Source organism: Chlorocebus sabaeus, chromosome 15, assembly GCF_047675955.1.
Source record: "Chlorocebus sabaeus isolate Y175 chromosome 15, mChlSab1.0.hap1, whole genome shotgun sequence".
NCBI classification, from domain to species: Eukaryota; Metazoa; Chordata; class Mammalia; order Primates; family Cercopithecidae; genus Chlorocebus; species Chlorocebus sabaeus.
In genome coordinates, this window is record NC_132918.1 from 39,706,496 (window position 1) to 39,724,133 (window position 17,638).

At 35.9% G+C, this 17,638-nt stretch overlaps 2 protein-coding genes across 11 annotated transcripts in view; one reads left to right on the plus strand and one right to left on the minus strand.

The window, feature by feature from the left end:
• The window catches only part of P2RY12 (purinergic receptor P2Y12), a 46,571-nt gene extending 37,388 nt beyond the window's left edge, over nucleotides 1-9,183 (plus strand). For 2 of the 5 annotated variants that reach the window (XM_008008705.3, XM_073023515.1), the window contains exons 2-4: nucleotides 2,319-2,397; nucleotides 5,282-5,446; nucleotides 7,180-9,183. In XM_008008705.3, the coding sequence (XP_008006896.1) occupies nucleotides 7,194-8,222 (1,029 nt within the window). In that variant the 5' untranslated portion in view covers nucleotides 2,319-2,397; nucleotides 5,282-5,446; nucleotides 7,180-7,193 and the 3' untranslated portion in view covers nucleotides 8,223-9,183. Of the gene's footprint in view, nucleotides 1-2,318; nucleotides 2,398-3,477; nucleotides 5,447-7,179 lie in introns of those variants that run through there. The other 3 variants (XM_008008708.3, XM_008008709.3, XM_008008703.3) reach the window with 2 other exon arrangements.
• MED12L (mediator complex subunit 12L) overlaps nucleotides 1-17,638 on the minus strand; it is a 341,749-nt gene that overhangs the window by 85,659 nt on the left and 238,452 nt on the right. The window lies entirely within an intron of this gene.

Genomic DNA, 17,638 nt, shown 5'->3' on the forward strand with positions numbered 1-17,638 from the left:
AGAGGAAAGAGAGCGTTATGAAGATCATCAACAAACTCTTGTTTCAGACCTATCTTTCAAATAAACAAATTTCCATAGTAGAAATCGAGATTGGGGAACAGATAACTGATGATAAAGGATATAAGAGACAATGGCCTCTTAGCTGGATTAATATGGAAAGAAAGAAAGGAACATCTTTCTACCTGACCGTCAGAAAAAAGGAAAATTAGTGAAAATAAAAAGACATTTTGAGGTGAAGATGACACTTAAGAAGCTCAAATCGTTCCTTGGCCTTGATATGCTCAGGGAGTTGGGTCAAGGAACAAAGTCATGAGTTGAGAACGCGGGGATAAAATTGAAAAGCAAAAGCAGCAGGCAGTGAACTGGAAAACAATCACTGCTCAGTCTCTATATGGGGTGCAAAGACAGTATCCCTTCTTTTTTTTTTTTTTTTTTTTTTTTTTTTTTTTTTTTTTTTTTTTTTTTTTTTTTTTTGAGACAGAGTCTCGCTGTGTCACCCAGGCTGGAGTGCAGTGGCGCAATCTCGGCTCACTGCAAGCTCCGCCTCCCGGGTTTTACGCCATTCTCCTGCCTCAGCCTCTGAGTAGCTGGGACTACAGGCGCCCGCCACCACGCCCGGCTAGTTTTTTGTATTTTTAGTAGAGACGGGGTTTCACGGTGTTAGCCAGGATGGTCTCGATCTCCTGACCTCGTGATCCGCCCGCCTCGGCCTCCCAAAGTGCTGGGATTACAGGCTTGAGCCACCGCGCCCGGCAGTATCCCTTCTTAGCATTAATATTTTCAGGGAACTCATGATAGGTGTTACTATAGTAGTCTTCAAATAGGACAGGCAGAGGCATTTTAGAAGCTACTATTTTTCAAGAGCCTACAAGATTTGTTTACATCAGTTTTTTATACAAGTAGAAAATGTAGGCTGGCACGGTGGCTCACACCTGTAATCCTAGCACTTTGGGAAGCCAAGGCAGGAGGATCACCTGAGGTCAAGAGTTCGAGACCAGCCTGGTCAACATGGTAAAACTCCATCTCTACTAAAAATACAAAAACTACCCAGGCGTAGTGGCAGGTGCCTGTAATTTTAGCTACTCGGGAAGCTGAGGCAGGAAAATCACTTGAACCCGGGAGGCAGAGGTTGCAGTGAGCCAAGATCGTGCCATTGCACTCCAGCCTGGATGACAAGAGCAAAACTCCATCTCAAAAAAAAAAAGAAAAAAGAAAGAAAACACAGAAGCCTTCAAATAGCAATTTATAACAAATGAGAATAAAGTCAACCTAAGAAAATACACCAAATATTTTCAAAAGTATCAATGATTTCTGCTTTCAACTTGGTGTTTAAACACCCTCAAGTTGCACAGTTGTAAATAATATTAATAATCTGAGATAAGCACCCAAAACTTACTCACTTGTTTATTCCCTCAAGGATACAGTTGTTGGACAAGGAAAAGCATCAACTGGAGAGTCTATTACAGGAGATGTCAGGCTATCTCTTTTACCCTAGTCCTCCTGCTGCTATTGAATTGAATGTGTCATCTCCCCTATAAACTAAGTTCTAAAAACCTCATCCTTTAATCAATTACTTTCTTTCTCCAGATATTATCTTACACTCACAGAGACTTAATAGATAAAGAAACTAGAAGCATGCATGCCCAAAACCCTGGCAGGCTTGTTGTACTACATTAATTAAAACATGTCTCTTGAGTCAAATGTCCTTAGAAAGAAGAAATGGAGTTAATGGAATTGAGGTCTGCTCTAATTCATCTTTACTTCTTTAAAATAACTGATAAGAAATTTTGCCAAAATGTGTGTATGTTGACAAAGATGTGATAATGATGGTAAGATGATGAGAGCTGTGTATTCTCCTTTCATCTTATTCACATTTTCTGAGATTTCAACAATGATTCAATTATCATAGAATTTTAAAATTACTAATGTCCTTAAAGAAAAATGAAAAAGATCTCACTCAGAATAAGCTTTCTTTCTTCCAAACACTGATAAAAAACAGATGAAGTAGATGTAATTCCTTCTGATAAAACAAAATATGGCACTTCATACTTCCCAGTACTCCCTAATTTTGTACGCTCTACTTCAAATGCAAATCCAGTATATATCCGGAAGTCAACTGCACACAGCAACCTATCACATCTCTAAGAAAAGCAGTAAAAACCAGTCTTCAGAAACAATAAATGCATTTAGTTAAAATTTTTAGCTTATTAAATAACTCTTAAAAGATGCCTTATAACACTATTTCTTTCAGCTGAATCTTTCAATATACCATACTATTTTGTTTGGAATAAAACAAGTTCATATAAATGTTTCATCAGGAATAAGCCTCGAGCCTGGGAGGAAGAATGGATGTGCACATGGATGAGGAAACTGTTACAGGAATGAAGATATTAAAAGGTTTTTTTTTTTCTTTTATCATTAGTAACTATACACAAAGTGGAGTATATTTTCTGTAAATCAAGAAAATAGGAGGCTGATTTAACTAGATTTGTATATGAAATCTTTGTTCTACACAGCTTATAGTCCACAGTATGACTGATATTTATATATACTGGTCCTCTATTTACAAGCAAAACACTTAAGACTGGGATGTCAGATAACTAGGTCACAAGACAGCATTCTTTTTTGCAAAATATTTCAATGCCCAAGACTCGTTATTTTTGGAACCTGTTGATATCTAACCTAAATTTCTGTATTCCAATGAATAAAGCCAAGCTAGCAGACACGACTATGCACTGCTTTAAAACACACGCCCTCAAACAAAATATTCATCAATGTCAAAATGACCACATTTAGAACCAGAGACCACTAGAACTAAAACAGCCTAAGAGCTAATCAAATGTCATAATTATATTTCTATCCTCCTGCCCAGTTCCAAAAGACTACAAGTTTCAGAGTAATCCCATTTGAAGCAAACATTTTCAGACAAGCAGACTACCTTTAGTAGACTTGGTAAAATAAAAACCAATTAAGCTACTTAAAAGTAAAAACTCTGTTCATTTTTCTAACTCATCTCAATCATACAAAATAACCAAATCAACCAAAATTAGCTCTGTTCCCAACACTAACACAAATAACTACAAACTGTATGTGTTGATGTTATTTACTAACGAGATTAAAGTATATATAACTTGCTCTGCTTCTATTCATATGAATATGTACTTCTGTTACTGAGTTACTTTTCACTTAAAAGATTTTAGTCACTTTCAGCATTAAGTGGTCTAACTGGCAGCCTTCCTCCAATGAAAAAATGTTATCAGAGGTGGTTCATAAATAAGTATGTGGTTGTGAGTTAGAAATCAGAGGAAAGATAATTTAGATCAAGAACTGAAGCCCTTCTTTTAGCCCTCAAATCCCTACTGTTAGCCCTTCTAGAAGTTTAGAAATATAAGTTCTCAATAAGGTAGTATAAGTAACCTAAATTAGTTTTCCTTTAATATGGCAGATTGATTTGTTAAAAATAATCATCATTTTCTTGTATAAGCCTTGTTTCATCTGACGGTCTTAGAAAAAGCATCAAAAACATCCTTCAGCATTTACAACTTGTTGTAAAGGCAAGTATGGTGCTTATTTTACTGAAAGACGTACAGCCATCCCATACATGAGATTCACCTCTCACTCCTGGGCCTCTTAGTGGGAGAGGAGTTGAGGAGAGGGCATGATAGGGAAGATTCTCAGGTACAGAAATTCACAAATACAGATTCTAGGACTAACTAGACAGCACAGGTCAGAATGGAGTCTCCATCTGACTTCAACGCTCTGCTCCTCAGTTCCCTTCATCCAGAGAATGAGGATGATAAGTGGACTTCAGAGAGTAGTTGAGATAATAAAGTGAGTTAATTCATGGACAGTATAAGAAATTAAATATTGGCAACTATTATTTGAAGTACATACGGCATAAAAGCTCTTTTTAAAATTGTGGGTCTCTGACAAATAAGGAAGGTGGAGATTTGTTTACCACAGAAGTCATATTTAAAAATAACAATAAAACCCTTTCCAAGAGTTTATTATCAAACTAATCCCTTTAAGACGACCAACATTTGGGGATTATTACATGCCTGAAATGACTGATATTAATAGTTTCAAGTTCTAAATGGCAACAAAATTCTTATATCCATTTAAATCAGTGGTCCTCACATTTGAGTGTACTGAGCATCAATGGAAGGCTCACTAAAATATAGATGCAGGGTGGGGCACCCCAGAGTTTCTGATTCACTCAGCTAGGTTGGTCCCCACAAATGTGCATTTCTAGCAAGTTCCCAAGTGATGCAGAGCTGCTCCTCTGCATTTTGAAAACCAATGAAGATATTTAACATGTAAAGATATAGACAAATACTCAAAATGTAGAAGAAATAACCAAAACATGTGTTCATAGCAAAGGCACCAACACATTATTCCACTGATAACAGAAGGACATTGTAGTTTGAGATACCAGGGGTGCGTGTTTCCACAAAGCAATATTTACATAAAGTTAAAGCAGCAAAACACTTTGCTCTTCAATCTCACCCCTAACATATTTTTTGCCCTTTTGGTTTCAAAGTTAAATAACTGTAAATAATTGTGATACAAGGATGCCTTAATTTAATGTTATATTTTCCCAAAAACTCAAAGTTAGGTAAAGAAACAAACAAAAAAAAAACTGTTAATATTTAAATTCTATTCAAGAAAAGCACAAAGGACACTGTAAATAATAAGCCTGGCAATGGATACAATCACTTTTCTAATGTAATTTTGGAATCTGCTAATTTGTAATAGAAGGAAGCTGTTTCACCTACAAAGGAGTTAATCAAACACAGGTTTAAAATAATGACATTATTAACCAAGGAAAAAACAAAGGGCCAGAGACTTAACATCTCTAACCAGCACGCATTTTGAGTTAACATAATTACTTGTTAGAAGAAAATACATCACCCAGTGTTGTACACAATATATTTCAGATAAATTAACCACCCAAGAAAGCAAGCTTAAAATCTTCTCCAGGAAGCAGACTGCGAAGGTTTGATCTCAACTTGGATTTATCGTTTGCAGAGAAAATAACCATAACTCGAAGTTATAAACCATCAACTCTATAGCAGGTTTCAGTAAAAAGCCACAAGATTTTAAATTGCTTTTTAAAAGATGACTTCTCAGCCATCCTCATCCCACATTTCCTGGGAAATAAAAGCAGAAGTCCTAAAAGAGGAGAGAGAGAAATTCAGTGTCTGCATAGCTTTGAGTCCAGTGTTTGAAGACAATCTCTGATTGTAAAGTCCTCTCTTCCTCTCCTTCTATTTCTCTATAGAACACTCAAGACCTTACTGATGAAAACTCAGGAAATTCTCTATCACAAAGAGGTTTGGCAACTAAACTAAAACATTAAAAGGAAAATACCAGATGCCACTCTGCACGTTGCAATAACTACTATTTACTGGATACATTCAAATCCTCCAGAATCAACGGTTATCAGGTAATGTTATTTCTACAAATTACAAATACTTGACAAATATATGTATTTACACTCTGATATGTGTGTACATTTTTGTCCAAGTTTCTCTTAAAATTGTAAACCTTAATAAATATCAATGCAAGCATGTATTTGGAATAAAAATAAAAATTAAAATACAAGTCTAATGTCAGAGACAACTGTTAATTAACCTCTTCATTAAGAAAAATTATATAAAGCATAGAAATAAAATATAAATGGTCTTAGTTACCTTGCCTTAAGTATAAAATGAGATTTAAATACAGATAAAGGGAGCTGAAATTCTCAATGTCAAGAATACTTGTTAAATAACTTACAGATTAAGCAAAATGTATATTCACAAAGTCGAATTTCCAAAAGTGTCAGGGATGAACTAAGACCATACAGCAGTAGCAGGGAAGGTTAAAATCAGTGATCTTGTATTACAAAATATTAGGTTTTGTTTAGTATTATTTTAAAGTGCTAAATAGGTGAGGAGATGTTGAAAATTGAAGCCATACTGTGACAACATGATTCTTAATCATTTTCTTTCCATAGTTAAGGATAGAAAGGAATTCCGTGGACATTTTGGGGAATTTAAGTGCTACATTCATTTATCTAAATATATCTTACATGAAAGTTATTTTTTTTAATTTGTTATTTGTACTTTGAATATATCTCTGATTAAGAATATTTTATGTAGAATCAATTTCATTTATCTCTGGTGAAATAAAAAGATTACAAACATCATTTCAAATTTCTAAGATGTAGATGCCATATAGCATATTCGAATCACTTGTTAAGTTTTCTTCACAGCTGTCTATTGTGGTAATAACCTATATCTTATTTTAGCTACCATTACACACTCCACAAATCTGGAAAGTATGCCCTGTTTTGAGGAATGCCAACTCATGACCACAGGCCATTTCTGTCTTTCATTTTTTTTTTTACTGTTTTAAAATGTACACTGAATGATATTCAAGAAAATGTATGCAGCAACTTCAAAACACTGAGCAAAGTTGGAAATAAGATATACATGGGTTAAAATATTTGAAGCAGAATAATGAATCTCTGTGAGGCCAATTTTTATGAGTGACTGAGCAATACAGAGGCAGGAATATCTTCCAAATATAAAGAAAAAAGGTTCAGCTTTTTTTTTTTTTTTTAATGATTCAGTATTTTATTTATTTAATAAGTTTCCCAAGAGTAGTTTATACTAATTTCTTCCCCCTTTGTATTACTTTAGGATTCTAATGGGCAATTATCCATCATTTCTCTCTCAAATGTTTTGACGGTACACAGGAAAAGAAGCTCAGAAATAAGGACGGTGGGGGAAAAAAGACTGTGAATAGAAACCAAAAAGCTAAAAGGCATGGAGGGGAAGCTAGAGAAGAGTAAAGCACAGCCCCATTATTTCTCTTCTAGCTTTTGCATATAAATATGAGTGAGCTCTGAGTCAAAATGTGCTTTAAGAGGGAAATATTCAACAAATAAAAAAATACTAAGCATCTATAACTTCACATATTGTACTTCACATCATTTCTCTTCAGCAGAGATGCAGTATTTGCTGCAATGAAATATTTTGGGATTCAGTTTTCTGTGTTCCTACTAACTACTACAATGAAGATGAGAAACCTCAACTTTCAGAGAAGGCTGTGTCCAAAAAAGTTACACACAGAGGTAACAGTAACAGTAACTACCTCAGGCTGAAAACAACTATCCTCTCTCTTGTTCTATAGGTAACCAACAAGAAATGCAAGCCATCGACAACCTCACGTCTGCGCCTGGGAACACCAGTCTGTGCACCAGAGACTACAAAATCACCCAGGTCCTCTTCCCACTGCTCTACACTGTCCTGTTTTTTGTTGGACTCGTCACAAACAGCCTGGCGATGAGGATTTTCTTTCAAATTCGGAGTAAATCAAACTTTATTATTTTTCTTAAGAACACAGTCATTTCCGATCTTCTCATGATTCTGACTTTTCCATTCAAAATTCTTAGTGATGCCAAACTGGGAACAGGACCACTGAGAACTTTTGTGTGTCAAGTTACCTCCGTCATATTTTATTTCACAATGTATATCAGTATTTCATTCCTGGGACTGATAACTATCGATCGCTACCAGAAGACCACCAGGCCATTTAAAACATCCAACCCCAAAAATCTCTTGGGGGCTAAGATTCTCTCTGTTGTCATCTGGGCATTCATGTTCTTACTCTCTTTGCCTAACATGATTCTGACCAACAGGCGGCCAAGAGACAAGAATGTGAAGAAATGCTCTTTCCTTAAATCAGAGTTCGGCCTAGTCTGGCATGAAATAGTAAATTACATCTGTCAAGTCATTTTCTGGATTAATTTCTTAATTGTCATTGTATGTTACACACTCATTACAAAAGAACTGTACCGGTCATATGTAAGAACAAGGGGTGTAGGTAAAGTCCCCAGGAAAAAGGTGAACGTCAAAGTTTTCATTATCATTGCTGTATTCTTTATTTGTTTTGTTCCTTTCCATTTTGCCCGAATTCCTTATACCCTGAGCCAAACCCGGGATGTCTTTGACTGCGCCGCTGAAAATACTCTGTTCTATGTGAAAGAGAGTACTCTGTGGTTAACTTCCTTAAATGCATGCCTGGATCCGTTCATCTATTTTTTCCTTTGCAAGTCCTTCAGAAATTCCTTGATAAGTATGCTGAAGTGCCCCAATTCTGCAACATCTCAGTCCCAGGACAATAGGAAAAAAGAACAGGATGGTGGTGACCCAAATGAAGAGACTCCAATGTAAACATATTAACTGAGGAAATATTTCAATCTCTTTGTGTTCAGAACTCATTAAAGCAAAGCGCTACGTACTTAACTGACGAAGAAGCAACTGAGTTAATAACAATGACTCTTAAAACAAGTAATAGAAGATTTACAAAAGCAATTTTCATTTACCTTTCCAGTATGAAAAGCTATGTTAAAATATAGAAAACTAATCTAACCTGTAGCTGTATAGTACCAAAACAAATGACATCCAATTGGCATGCTGCATGCAAAACTACACAGAATTCATGTTTTGCAGAGTTTTGCCAAAATGAGTAATCATATAATATCTACTGTAATTTTAAAAATACATTATTGCTCACAATTTTATTTCTTCATAATCAACTAAGGAAGAATTATCAATTGGACATAATCTTCTTACCAAAAATGACACTTAAAATGTATATATATCCTAGCCCCTAACCAAATTCTGACCTATTGGGATACTTATAAAAATTTGAGTAAGTGGGATACACAAAGAATAATAACTATTAACTTTTAATTATGAGCAAAAACCTAAGGGTTAAATTTAAACTAATTGAAACTGTATTTGATTGGACTTAATTTTTTTGTTTATTAAGACACTTAAGACCTTTACAATAAAGAGAAGAAATATCAAAGTCATTAAAATAAGGAGAGTTACTTTTATGATATTCTAACATTAAAAAATATAGAAATATTTCCTTAATTCTAGAGAAACTAGTTTTACTAATTTTTTACAACCTCAATAATACCATCATTGACACTTACCTTTATTAACTAGCTTCTAGAAAATACCTGCTAATTAGGTTAATGAACATTTTACGTTAGTGAAAAAAATTAATATGATTACAAAGTTGCACAGCATAACTACTGAGAGGAAAGTGATTGATCCATTTGTAATTATTTGTTTGTACTGATGTGTATAAAATACAAAATTTACATTAAACTCTAAATCACTCTTTGGTGTAAATTCTTTGTTGAAAGATATTAGATACCATGACACACCTTACCATATACAACTACATCGAATCCATTTAAGAAAGAACTAATGCCAACACTTTTATTACATGTTATTGTGCAAAGTCTCTTCTAAAGATGACATCTCATTTCAATAAGTTCAAATGTAAATGATAAAACAGGTCAGACTTATGACATGCAGTCTAATTCTACACAAGACATATTCGCTATTTTAACATAAACAAAACATATAACACATGTGGAAGTTTACATCACTTATCTCAATTTTGTATGATCCTCAGAGGTGACTCTCAAAGGAGGAACAGATATCAACACCTAAATATAATGCCAGAAGAAATAAAAGGGTGTATTGTTGTATAAAGTTCACTGAACTTTAATAATAATCACTTTTATCAAAACCCTCCACAACCTCTGCTGAGTTCTATTTCAGTACGAAGCTGAACTCATTTAACTACTAAGTGGTATTTATTTCCAACCAGCCACGTTTCCTTCTCTGGCACCACTAAAAGTGAGCACTTAGTGTCAATGGAGATATAGGGACAGTTCATATAGTATATAACCTATATACTGCTGGGATAAACAGCACTAACAATTTCTGCTATGTAGACTAATACAGTTCACTCTAAAATCATATGCATAAATTTATGTGTTCTATAGGAATACCAGGATATTTGACGTAGAAGATAATCTAGAGATCAACTAATCTAACCTTCTTCTTTTGCATATAACAGAAATGAAAGGCAGACTTATCCCTCCACCCATCCAAGTCAGCGGTAGAGGCATGGATTGAAATCAACTACTTCACAGTGTCATGGAGGTCAGATGTTGGGAGACTGCAGAGTGGACACAAACTACCCCAAAAATCTTTGTCACTGAGATGACAATTTCCACAAGAAAGGAAATAAACAAATGCTAATAGTAATATGGTATTTTAGTAAAAATAACTGGAAGTATTTGGAATTACTTATGTTTCAAGGGTATGTATATATGCCATAGAAATTTTACATAAAACTCTAAAATCACACTTTGCTGGGATTTCTTTATTCAGATAACTTAGACATCATATACTCCTACATCAAACTAAACCCATTAAAAACAGTGTGGGAGTATTTATGGATTGCTCATTATACATAAAACACACCACTATCTCTAGTTTTTGGCATATTAATATATACATTAACCCCACATTTCACAGTTTTTTTTTGTTTTGTTTTGTTTTGTTTTGTTTTGGAGATGGAGTCTCGCTCTGTCGCCCAGGCTGGAGTGCAGTGGCACGATCTCGGCTCACTGCAAGCTCCGCCTCCTGGGTTCACACCATTCTCCTGCCTCAGCCTCCCAAGTAGCTGGGACTACAGGCACATGCTGCCATGCCTGGCTAAATTTTTTTTTTGTATTTTTAGTAGAGATGGGGTTTCACAGTGCTAGCCAGGATGATCTCGATCTCTTGACCTTGTGATCTGCCCGCCTCGGCCTCCCAAAGTGCTGGGATTACAGGTGTGAGCCACCACGCCCGGCCCACAGTAAGTTTTATTTTTTTAAATGAAGCCAAATTCTGTAGACTCAGGTCCAGACGTGAAAAGTTCAAAAGATGAGACAACAAAATGTAGTCTTGCCCATAGTGGCTTACAAGTCCTAAAGGTATTGGTTATTGACAGTTTTTCTCAGTGATTTCTTACAGAAAAGGTTTAAAGCAGGTGTTGGCAAACTATAGCCCACAGGCCAAATCCTAGCCCACTGCCTATTTTTGTACAGCTTGGGATTTAGGAATGTTTTGTTTTCATTTTTGTTTTTAATTGTTATGGATACAAGATAGCTGTACATATTTATGGGAGTAGAATGACAGTTACCAGAGAGTCATGGGGAAGGAGGGGATAAAGAGGGACTGGTAAATGAGTACAAAACTACAGTTAGTGAGAAGGAATAATATCTAGTGTTCCATAGCACAACAGGGTGACTACAGTTAAAAATAATATATTGTATATTTCAAAGTAACTCAAAGAGTGGTTCCTAACAGAAAGAAATGAATGCCTGAGGTGATGGATATCCCAGTTACCCTGATTTGCCCATTACACACTGTACACTTACGTAAATAATATCATTTGTACCCCTTTTCAAATGTTCGTGAGGAAAAAAATCAAATGAATAAAATTTCACGCCGAATGAAATTTATATGAAATTCAAATTTCAATGTCCATAAATAAGGTTTTATTGGAACACAACTATTCAGGTTTTATCTACGGCTGCTTTCATGCTATGACAGAGCTGAGTTGCTTTGATGTAGACTGCATGGCTCACAAAACCTAAGTATTTTCTAACTGGCTCTATAAAAAAAAGAAGACTGGGGAACCTGGCACAGGTGCACACCTGTAATCCCAGCACTTTGGGAGGCCGAGGCAGGCAGATCACCTGAGGCCAGGAGTTTCAGACCAGTCTGGCCAACATGGTGAAGCCTTGTCTCTACTAAAATAATTCAAATTAGCCAGGCAAGGTGGTGGGCACCTGTAGTCCCCACTACTCAGGAGGCTGAAGTAGGAGAATCGCTTGAACACAGGAGGGTGCAGTGAGCCGAGACCCAGCCACTGTACTCCAGCCTGGGCAACAGAGTGAGACTCCATCTCTAAATAAATAAATGAATAAAAATTTAAAAAGATGACTGCTTCTCCCTGGACCAGTACTTTAAAAACAGGCGAAAAAAAGCCTTTTGGAGAAAAAAACAAACAAACAAAAAAAACAAAAAAACCTCTCTTTTTGTACCTAGGTGTTTCAGTCGTTTTTTCACTGAAAACATCTGATCCCTATTCACTGCCAACACTCAAGGTGTGATTACAATACTGCCAGTGGGAACTAAAGATGTGGAAATACACTTAATAATCAATAGGCAGTGAGAAATCACCTGATTTTTTTTAATGGAGCAAGAGCATGAAAAGGCAATTTCCAGGAGAAATACAAATGGCAAAAAATATGAAAAAACACATATCATCAATAAGGAAATAAATTTATATTTATATTACATGTTTTTTTCACTTACAGGTTTCAAATTAATTTAAAATATTTTTTTTCTTTTTTTGAGACAGAGTCTTGTTCTATCACCCAGGCTGGAGTGCAGTGGTGTGATCTCGGCTCACTGCAACCTCTGCCTCCCGGGTTCAAGCAATTCTCTGCTTCAGCCTCCTGAGTAGTTGGGATTACAGACACCCGCCACCATGCCTGGCTTAGTTTTGTATTTTTAGTAGAGACAGAGTTTAACCATCTTGGCCAGGCTGATCTTGAACTCCTGCCTTCATGATCCACCCGCCTTGGCCTCCCAAAGTGCTAGGATTACAGGCGTGAGCTACCATGCCCGGTAAAGAATCCCACTCTTAATGGAACTATAAATTGGTACAATCTTTCTGGAAAACTATTTGAAAATATCATTTAATATTTTGACAAATAACTTTTTCCTAGAAGAAGGACTGAGTCAATAATCCTTCTTCTAGGAAACTTAATACAAATATGTTAGAAAAAATGCTCAAAAATATATGGACACATACACGCTCTATAGCATTGTTTTTAATAGAGAAAAACTATTATTGTAAACAAACTACATGCCCATCAGTTGCAGCTTAACTATGTTAAATGTATGTAGCATAACTGACTTTAAATTTGATTGGCATGTCATTAGAGATATGCAGATCAAAACCACAATGAGACACCATCTCACACCAGTTAGAATGGCTATTATTTAAAAGTCAAAAAATAACAGATACTAGTGAGGTTGTGGAGAGAAGGGAACACTTATATACTACTGGTGGGAAAGTAAATTAGTTCAGCCACTGTGGAAAGCAGTTTGGCTTTTCTCAAAGGACTTAAAACAGAATTACCATTTGACCCAGCAATCCCATGATTGGGTATATACATAAAGGAATAGGCATCATTCTATCATACAGACACATGCAAGTGTATGTTCAACACAGCACTATTTACAAAAGCAAAGACATGGAATCAACCTAAATTCTCATCATTGGTAGACTGGATAAAGAAAATGCGGTACACAAAATTAATGTGCAAAAATCGCAAGCATTCTTATACACCAGTGACAGTCAAACAGAGAGCCAAATCAGGAATGAACTTCCATTCACAATTGCTTCAAAGAGAATAAAATACCTAGGAATCCAACTTACAAGGGATGTAAAGGACCTCTTCAAGGAGAACTACAAACCACTGCTCAGTGAAATCAAAGAGGACACAAACAAATGGAAGAACATACCATGCTCATGGATAGGAAGAATCAATATCGTGAAAATGGCCATACTGCCCGAGGTCATTTATAGATTCAATGCCATCCCCATCAAGCTACCAATGAGCTTCTTCACAGAATTGGAAAAAACTGCTTTAAAGTTCATATGGAACCAAAAAAGAGTCCGCATCTCCAAGACAATCCTAAGTCAAAAGAACAAAGCTGGAGGCATCACGCTACCTGACTTCAAACTATACTACAAGGCTACAGTAACCAAAACAGCATGGTACTGGTACCAAAACAGAGATATAGACCAATGGAACAGAACAGAGTCCTCAGAAATAATACCACACATCTACAGCCATCTGATCTTTGACAAACCTGAGAGAAACAAGAAATGGGGAAAGGATTCCCTATTTAATAAATGGTGCTGGGAAAACTGGCTAGCCATAAGTAGAAAGCTGAAACTGGATCCTTTCCTTACTCCTTATACGAAAATTAATTCAAGATGGATTAGAGACTTAAATGTTAGACCTAATACCATAAAAATCCTAGAGGAAAACCTAGGTAGTACCATTCAGGACATAGGCATGGGCAAAGACTTCATGTCTAAAACACCAAAAGCAACGGCAACAAAAGTCAAAATTGACAAATGGGATCTCATCAAACTAAAGAGCTTCTGCACAGCAAAAGAAACTACCATCAGAGTGAGCAGGCAACCTACAGAATGGGAGAACATTTTTGCAATCTACTCATCTGACAAAGGGCTAATATCCAGAACCTACAAAGAACTCAAACAAATTTACAAGAAAAAAACAAACAACCCCATCCAAAAGTGGGCAAAGGATATGAACAGACATTTCTCAAAAGAAGACATTCATACAGCCAACAGACACATGAAAAAATGCTCATCATCACTGGCCATCAGAGAAATGCAAATCAAAACCACAATGAGATACCATCTCACACCAGTTAGAATGGCGATCATTCAAAAGTCAGGAAACAACAGGTGCTGGAGAGGATGTGGAGAAATAGGAACACTTTTACACTGTTGATGGGATTGTAAACTAGTTCAACCATTATGGAAAACAGTATGGCGATTCCTCAAGGATCTAGAACTAGATGTACCATATGACCCAGCCATCCCATTACTGGGTATATACCCAAAGGATTATAAATTATGCTGCTATAAGGACACATGCACACGTATGTTTATTGCAGCACTATTCACAATAGCAAAGACTTGGAATCAACCCAAATGTCCATCAGTGACAGATTGGATTAAGAAAATGTGGCACATATACACCATGGAATACTATGCAGCCATAAAAAAGGATGAGTTTGTGTCCTTTGTAGGGACATGGATGCAGCTGGAAACCATCATTCTTAGCAAACTATCACAAGAACAGAAAACCAAACACCGCATGTTCTCACTCGTAGGTGGGAACTGAACAATGAGATCACTTGGACTCGGGAAGGGGAACATCACACACCGGGGCCTATCATGGGGAGGGGGGAGGGGGGAGGGATTGCATTGGGAGTTATACCTGATGTAAATGACGAGTTGATGGGTGCAGCACACCAACATGGCACAAGTATACATATGTAGCAAACCTGCACGTTGTGCACATGTACCCTACAACTTGAAGTTTAATAATAATAAATAAATTTAAAAAAAAAAAAAAAAAAAAGAAAATGCAGTACATATACACCATGGAATACTATGCAGCCATACAAAAGAAAGAGATCATGTCCTTTGCAACAACATGGATGAAGCTGGAGGCCATTATTCTAAGCAAACTAACATAGGAACAGGAAACCAAATACCACATGTTGTCACTTATAAGTGGGAGCTAAACACTGAATTTATATGGACACAAAGAAGGAAACAACAAACACCAGGACCTACACTGAGGCTGGTGGAAGGAGGGTAAGGACTGAAAAATTACCTAGCCGGTACTATGTTTATTACCTGGGTGACAAAATAATCTGTACACCAAACCCCTACAAAACACAATTTACCTATGTAACAAACCTGCACGTGTACCCCTGAACCTAAGTTAAAAAAAAAAAAATCAGGTCAGTCTACATGTACTAACATGGAATGAAACAAAAATCCAGTATGTAAATAAATGTAAATATATTTGTACAAGTATAATGGCATGTATATGTAAGGGGTACTAACTTTCACTTTCTATTACATATGTTTGTATTTCAATTTTTAAACATATAATTTCCTTTTATAATAAAAATGTGAAATATTAAATGTTTCAAATAGCAGTGAATTTATTGTCTATCTCTAGTTACATGTAGATATTTTCTACTATTGTTCTTATTCAGAAAAATAGATTGCTACATTAATAAAAAGTGTAACTTATTTCAGCTTATTATTACCACTTTTAGTTTACCACTTTTAGTTAGTCTTGTATGGAATTTTTAAAACGATTTCACATAATCTGACAAAGTAATGTGGGATGCTTTGATGGGAAGTAAAAGTCTTTTCTAAGAGTATAGAAGTATAGGAGTTCCTACTTCAATTTTCATCCCAAATGAAAGCAAATACTTCCTCATCTTTTCACATATTATTTATGTGGTAATGGGCCTTGGACTGTCTATTTTGATCCAACTGAGAAATCCCAAATGAGACTACAAATGGAAATAGTAGTTTATTCCTATCTGGCTAGAGACTGATTTCTGGACTTTTCATTTTATCTTCTTTGTATCCCTTCTGATCACACTGCTTTCACTCAATTTACGTTGGCAGAAAGTTTCACAAGTCCATTAAACTTTGTGGCTGATTGTTTCCTTCTCACACATCAGGAACTTCCAGCTCAAGAACTCCAGAATCTGGCAAACAATTCCATTGTCACCCTATCTATGGCTTACTCGGAGGCAGGGAGTGAGGCAGGTTCCAAGCATGGGCTCTGGAATCAGACCCACCATGTGACTTTACAGCAGGTTTGGGTTGCATGATTCGGGGAAAACGGCTTAACTTCTGCATTCCTTTTTTCTCTTCTCTAAAAATGGGACCAATCTCTGGGGATTGTTAAGGATTAAATAAGATAATATAATCACTTAAAACAGTATAGCTAGTGAGACTTTACTGATTTTTAACTACATATCCTTAGAGCCCTATAGGATCTTAAATGTTTACTTTATACCCATTTGATAGTCTTCTAGCTTCTGGGATCTTTCACTGTATCTTCTTTGATCCTTCTCTCCTTTCGTGAGACATCACCATACATATGCACAACATTCCAATTGTCTTTCAATTTCATTTAACAAGAAACTTACATGATACCTACCACATGACAGACATTATTCTAATCACTAGTGAATGTTCACTGATTTTATTCTTTTAACAACAGTGTAAAGCAAATATTATTACTTATTTTATTGTAAAGATAAGGTAACCATTTCATAGTGAGCATAAGCAGCTTACCTAAGGTCACAAGAAAAGAAAGAATTGGAAAAAAGGATTGAGCCCAGGCACTCTGGCGCCTAGCCATTCTGCTGAGCAGTTCTTAGCTGTGCCCTCAAGGGCAAAAGGTCTCCCCAGCAGGCAACGGTACTCCTGCAAACTAAGGAAAAATCAGCTAATATATAAGAAGCACAAACATATAGAAATGAATGATCTATTGGATATTTACTGTAGTCAAACACTTTGACATCTAGCACATTTAAGAGAATCTATTTCCATAACTCTAGAAACAGGCACCATAAGTCAGTTCCTCTTTGCAAAGTTTCCCACACTTCAGTGTTTTGAAATTTGACCAAAAAGTGATTTCCAGTGTTCAGATTATGAAATTATCCTGCAGAGAATTTCTCTTGTTTAAAGAAAAAGGAGTCCAGATCTTTCTTTAGATTACGGATCTGGGGCTACAGGAAAATTTACAATTAATTTTGCAGGTTAAATTTCTCTACTTAAGAAATAAAGGATTTTTTTTTTTTTTTTTTTTACCTCTGCTGAAGCAAACAAAAAGATATACATTTATGTTTAAGACATACATGTATGTTCCGTTACATTAGTGAAATCTTGAATCTATACTCCCAAGGATTAATTTATTTCAGTCAAAGAGAAATTTTTCAAACTGTGCCATTATTGGGTAGTCTAATCAAAACTATTGGACATTGTATTGCCCATATTTTAAAATGTCCAGGGGTATATTAAGTTTTTATTCTCAGAATCCAAAGCCAAGCCACCCAAAACTTTGTGATCA